Source organism: Gossypium raimondii, chromosome 6, assembly GCF_025698545.1.
Source record: "Gossypium raimondii isolate GPD5lz chromosome 6, ASM2569854v1, whole genome shotgun sequence".
In the NCBI taxonomy this organism is placed as follows: domain Eukaryota; kingdom Viridiplantae; phylum Streptophyta; class Magnoliopsida; order Malvales; family Malvaceae; genus Gossypium; species Gossypium raimondii.
Window position 1 is genome coordinate 15,551,239 of NC_068570.1, and position 6,967 is coordinate 15,558,205.

The following is a 6,967-nucleotide window of genomic DNA, read 5'->3' on the forward strand; positions in this document are numbered from 1 at the left end:
TGGTGTTGTCGGTGTGTTTGGCGGCATCACTTTAATTTTTTTTAAATGGCATGTTAGAAAAAAAGCTGCTAAAGTAAAATAAAGTGGCTGAGCATATGGTGTCATCGATGTGTAAAGTGGCACCGCTTTATTTTTTTAAAAAAATGGCCTGTAAAAAAGCAGCTGAAGTGAAATAAAGTGACTGACGTCATATGGTGTCGCTGATGTGTCAGGCGGTACCGATCTGAAAATCCGAGTCCCGCCATGCTGTCAGGCGACATCAACCCCTATATAATGTCCTGTCCCTTACGAAGATACTGTTTTCATCTATTTAAGAGAAAAAAAGAGAAAAAAAATTGTTTAGCAATTTGGGAAAGAAAAAAATTGGTTTAACAAAATAGGAAAGAAAAAAAAAAGAGCTTTGAAATTAATATTGAAGATCAACATATTTGCTTTTCATTTTAGACTTCAAAAATCAAGTCTGAATTTATAATGTTAGTTTGTATTTATTTTTATATAATTTTATTTTATTTTATTTTGATAATTAGTAATATGAGATGCAAGTTATATTATTTCATAAAAAATATTTTTTTGCTTTAAAATAGCATGAATTATTTTAATAGGAACTAATATTTTTTATTTTTAATTTATTTTATAAATTTGATATTGAAGATGAATAACCAATTCTTTGTATACATTCATTTCGATGGGGTAATTTTACAAACAACAGTTGGTTGTCTATTTGAATCGCTCCATCAAATAGGAATAGGATTTAACAAGAATGTAAAAGTCGATGAAATAAAGCAAAATATTACAGTGAAAATTGCACGACGTTGTGAGAGGAGGATGTCTATTCTACAAATTTCTAGTTTCGTCAAATCCGTGCAAATATAAGGAGATGAAACTTATAGAGGATGATGATACGAAGACTATGATCGCACTATATTGCTCGCCTAGGAACATTGAACTAGTTGAGTTAGTAAATGTTGATCCCGTTCAAAATGCCACTCCGTTAAATCAACAATATGGAGTTCAAGACTCGTATACGGAGGTTCCGAGAGCGTTTGCCAATAGCCGATCGTCTGTATAGGGGTTTGACTTTGATCTGAATGTTGCGTGGGTAGAACTGTGCGATTATGGAATGACATTGACATGGGCTGATAATCTACACAATGCTCCGACTGTGTATAACAACCTTAACTTGGGTCCCCGTTTACAAATACAATATTGTATATTGTCAGATATTTAAATATTACATTTTAATACTGTAAAAATGTTTATAGTGTACATTATAAAATTTTAAAATTTGAATTACAATATTTTAATTTAAACAATTTATTGATTATATTTGTAAATAATTACAAATAATTAAATTTACATGTATCAAAACTGATGGTTTGATAGAAGTTGTTCGTGGGGTGAACCATTGTAGAGTATTGGGGTGTGGAGCTAAACATATCAACCATTATTGATGATATTGGTTGTTGATAATCAGAATTGGAACCGAGCATCTCTGGAGGATATGCATTGCCCTAGGACCTCGACACAAAACTGTTAAAGCACAACTCTTGATGGTATGTGTCCTTGCAAGTTCAAACTTGGCCTTGGGAGCAGGAGGCGGATGTCCGTAGAAGGATGTGATCGACTTGGTCCACTTTGTTGATGCCCTCATTATTGCATGTGTTTAGGGATTATAATAAACTAGCTACCAAATAAATATGGCAACCTATTCTCTATGTACCAAAGTTGGTAGTGGACTAGGAGCATGAAATCCCTCATACAAGACTCCAATCGAGGCCTTCTATCCATCTGGGCGTTCCACAATACAATCCATTATTGATGCTCCAATGCCCAATTCTTTGTATCTTTTCCTTTCTTATTAATGACGTGGAAATTGTCGAAGTTCAGCGAAATGACCGAAACATCTTGCTTACTTTCGAATTATTACAGAACTTGATCCTCGTTATACTATTCAATGATTGAAAAAATTAACACGGGTGTATTAATGCACCATACGAGTGAATGGTTGTAAGTCGACTCGGGAATTACACACGCAACGTCCGACGCAACATATGACATTCACACAAACTGCACAATTAATAACATGATTATAGTGACATGAGTAAAATAACATAACTAAAGTAATTACATGACATGAATATAATTTTATTTTGAAAAAAATTACCTCCTCCTCGATGTACACCTCAATAATTTATTTGTAGACAATAAGGGTTTCAGACTTCTCGATCCCTGGACAAGTAAATCATCTAAAAAGAAAGCAAACTTGTTAGATAACATGATCATAAAAAAATAATTCTTGATCGAAGTTCAAATTATTATTTTTACCTATTTACAAGTGGGAACACATATTTTTGGTGAATTAGTGATGCCAGAAATGACATCCTGTACAGCGTCTAGGATTGCAACAATACTAAGCACCCACCTATATCTTGTGTATCATGCTTTGTTGCCCAAAAAACTCACGATATAATGTTGCTAATATTGGTGAACCCCAACTGTATGAACGACCAGCTTGAAAATCAGCCAACAGAGGCAAGTATGTAAAGCCCCTCGCTTGACCTAATCGTCAAATTCGAGCTACGAAATGCTAAATTTTTTGTCAGTGCAACTACAGTCAATCAGTCAACATACAAGCACTTATACATGAAATCAAATGTTATTCAAACTTAAAATATGATAAACAATCATTTTCTCGTCTTAATTGAGCTTACGAAAGCCCTTTTGTTGAACTGAGCACGAAATATGATAAAATTTCAAAGTTTTAAAAGTCCAAGGTCGATGTTGTGATATCACTTCCTCCACGTCGAGACGTATCCAAACACTTTGTCATGTTGTGACCTTAGGCCACTCGACGTCGTGATGTAACTCAATGTTGAACGATGTTGTGACAAAGAAAAGTTGTTTGTCGGGACGATGACCCTATTTTTGGTAATGAACCATTTGATACCTATTTCAATGCTTCCAAACAAACTTATAACATATGCACCTAATGTCAAACACAATTGATCCAAAACATGCCTAAAATTATACCAATCAAGTTTAAGCACTCAATTCAACTTTTTAACAAGTGTTCACAACATTTATACCAACTTAAGAATTTCAATACCATTTGAGCACACCAAATTAATTCATTCAAATGCTTAACCTTACATATGCCAAATCTATCAAAACTTACCATTTCACTTGTAATACATACATAATCCATTCACCAACATTTCTATGCCATTAACCATGAACTGTTGGATCTGGTGCCCTGAGTGTAGTATATTTGTTTATAAACTTGTAATTTTTTCAAATAGATTGGTTAATAAAACAAACTTATTGATATACTATAACACTTGGGTATCTTATTGACCTGGAATCTAGGGAAATTTAGGATTAAATTGAAAGGATTAGTGAATTGTAGAGTTCTACTGGGAAATTTAGAAATTTAGTGGTCGAATTATGATTAGTTGGATTTCAATCCTGGTTTGGTTAAGATGAAACTGATTGGTTCTGTAGTGGGAGACAAAATGATTAAGGATGAATGGTTGTGGCGACCAATGAAGATCATGTCATAGGAGTATATATAGGTGTGTGGAGATGAAATTTCTCAATTCTGTTTACACATTTTTCTCTCTATAACATAATCTTCTTTAGTCGCTTTAAAAAAGAAGAGGATGTAGTTGAAGGAAGCTTTGCATGTCGTAGCATTCATGTGTATTGAAGTCTAGTAATAGAGAAATTGAGGAATTGAAGTTTCTTTACCTCTCTGTACTTGTGGATTGAAGAAAGAAGTCTGATTTTGAGTTTTAAGGGTTGAACACCTTTATTTAGCCGATAAATGGTTGTCATGCTTAGCTACCAGTACAAATGAGGCTCTGGTGTTTAGACAAGCTAAGTTGACAAGGAGAATGAAGCAATGTGAGTTTCTGTACCTTACTTTGGGTGATAGATGATGCTATGTGACTTGTATGTATCACGTTGATGGCATACTGAGATTACCTAATATATGGTGTGTATACGCTTGAAGAAAGAGTAGGCTGTGTATGTGCACAATACTTTGTGAGCTCTTATCAGTTGTCTGCTGATTATTTTAGGGTAGAAAGATAATGATAGATAATTTGACGTAATGTTGTTTAATGATAAATTATATGATATACTTGATTAATGTATGTGTAATGTGGAGGAAAGTGTTGATAGGATAAATGAAGTTAGAACTTGGGCATGGAAATTTCTGTTAGATACTGCCATATGCTGTTGCTGAGTACAAACAGTGATGTGCGAAGCTTTGAGCCTTACGGAGGGGACACTATGGTGTTCGAGCATCAAGATGGAATAGATAGAGGAATAGAAAAAATGGAATTTTGTTAGGATACCGCCATACGATATTACTGAGTGCAAATCGTGATGTGCGAAGCTTCAAACCTTACCGAGGAGGGGTAGTTCAGTGTTCGAGCATCAAGGTGAAATCTGAAATAGGTCTTTCGGGATGACATCGTGATTATGGTTATTAGGTTTCGTAGAGCAACAATGTGATGGTGGTCTGCAAGCTCTATGGATTGACACCGTGACGACAGTAAGGTTCTACGAGGCGACACCTCAAAAGAGGTCTAATATGTAAGACCACAGCTCGACTTTAACAACCAATATAGTCTACTGGGATAGCAAACACGGGGTAGTTCACCAGAACAGTAAATACGGGGAAGTTCTTTCAGGACGTCAAACATGGGAATCAAAGTTGGAAAGTTAGCAGTTTTGGAGGAACAATAAGGATTAAAGTAGAGTTCGTTGTGTGTGATTGGAGCAATAACTTACAAGAATGAATGAGTTTAGTGTGTATGAGGAACATAGTCCATCGAGATAATGAGAGATTTCACCAAAGGCGATGATGAATGGGCCAAGGGAATGCCATAACCCAAATTAGGATAAAAAGAGGAAGAGGCTCCTTAGATAAAGAGGTATACATAAGTACGTCAAAACTAGTCTGCCAAGGAAGCTACGAATCTGACATGGTCCAAGCAGGAACAGAATAGACCCCAATAGGATGTAGTCACGAGTCAAAAGTCGACAAAAAGTTCGCTGAAAGATTTAAATAGGCCAAAAAGGGTTTTTGTGAGAGGAAATGCCTGCACAAGGCTAGATGGTCAGTAAAGTCTATGTGAAAATAGTGGAAAACAGAGCTGCATCAGGACCATGTTAAACGACAAAGATCTTGTTGATATACCAAAGGTAGAAACCACATGTCTAATGTAGCCTCTTTAAGGAACAAATTAAAAGGAAGGGTTGCATTGTAAACACTAGTTATCCCAAAGAAAAGAGAATGTTCAGAAGAGATCATATTATGGTAAGGTTTCGTATTACGATAGTTATTCAAAAGACACTGAGTGTCGCCAGCCAAGAGTAAAAATTACAAGTAGTAGGGATGTGGATTAACGAAAAATGGGGTGAAACCCCAATGAGAAATCAAAGCTATGGCTTGATTAGAGATCATGTTTGCTAATGAACGTATGCCATATTTCACAAACTTTGTCTTTGACTTTAACCTTGGACATGTCTTCAACTAGATTGAATTTGTGCAGCAAACCAAGTGATCTATAATTGACATGGCCTAACCTTTTATGGCATAAACTAGCTTTATCAACAAGACTAGTATAGGCCTTCATTTCCAACTGATTCACTTCCAGCATAAAACATCTCTCAGTCATAGCAACTGTAACTAGTTCTTGACCAAGTGAGTCCTCAATAATACAAGAGTTATTCTTGAAAATGAGTGAATAACTCTTTTCTATTAATTGACCAACACTAAGCAGATTTTGGTCTATATCAGGTATAAAAAGAACATCTAAAATTGTTTTGTTACCTGAATGTGTGCTGATTACAACATTGCCTCTACCTCTGGCCTCAATAAGGTTTCCATTTCCAATACTGAATTTGGAAACAAAGCTGCTGTCAAGATCTCTGAAAAACCCTTCATTAGATGCCATATGATGAGTGCAACCACTGTCTACTAACCAGTCCCTTCTGGCATTGCTTGAGATTACAAAACAGGATACAGTGAAAACATGCTATTCCTGAGCTTGAATATCCTCAGCAACTTAAGCTTGATTTTGCTGCTGAGTTTGTGCCCTTCCTTTGTTCTTGCAAACCTTTTCAATGTGACCACACTGCTTGTAGCTCCTACATTGAATACTAGGCCTGTACCAGCAGTACCTCTCCAAGTGTGTGGACTTTTTTCAGTGAATACATGGTGGAAAATTTTCTTCCTTGCATCCCTCTTTGGTTTCTCCCTTTTGTCAAGCCATAGTTTCTTTCCTTTGTAGCTCGAACCTGAGCTTTCTTTGGTTTTTGCTTGGAAAGCTCATTCAGGATGCTCCTGTAGCCTATTGGCCATTATTTGCTCTAGTGCATATAGAACATTTATCAACTCAGGCAATAAAATGGTTGATAAGTCTCTCAAGTCTTCTAATAAGGAGATTTTTGCTTCAAATTTTTCAGAAAGGGTTGTAATGACCTTTTCAACAATTTTGCCCTCACTGAAATCATTTCCAAAGAGCCTGATGTTGTTGACTATGGTCATTATTCTATCAGAGTACTGTTTAATAGTTTCAAACTCTCTCATCTTCAAGTTCTCAAAGTCTCTCTTGAGGTTGATCAACTGCTGCTGCCTGGTTTTGTCTGACCCTAGAAACTCTTCCTTCAGCTTCTTTCAGGCTTGCTTTGGAGTGTCACAAGCCATTATTTGAGTGAAAATCACATCAGACACTCCATTTTGTATGAATGACATTGCTTTGTGCTTCTTAGCACACTCTTCACTATGTTGTCTGATTTGTGCAATAGTGGGATTGGCCCTCAATGGAGCTGGTTTTGTGTCATTCTCAACTACATTCCACAAGTCATGTGCTTGCAAGTAAGTCTTCATCTTCACTACCCAAATGTGGTAGTTCTCACCAGCAAAGACAAGTGGTGGTGGTGGTGTAAAACTCAT

General features: G+C 36.1%; 1 protein-coding gene across 1 annotated transcript; it reads right to left on the reverse strand.

Moving 5' to 3' along the window:
• Positions 1 to 6,340: 6,340 nt before the first annotated feature.
• Positions 6,341 to 6,967, reverse strand: LOC105771779 (uncharacterized). Its single transcript, XM_012593173.1, has 2 exons — positions 6,737 to 6,967; positions 6,341 to 6,682 (listed from the first exon to the last, which is right to left on the reverse strand). Exons 1-2 carry the CDS (start codon positions 6,965 to 6,967, stop codon positions 6,341 to 6,343), a joined length of 573 nt encoding a protein of 190 aa, XP_012448627.1.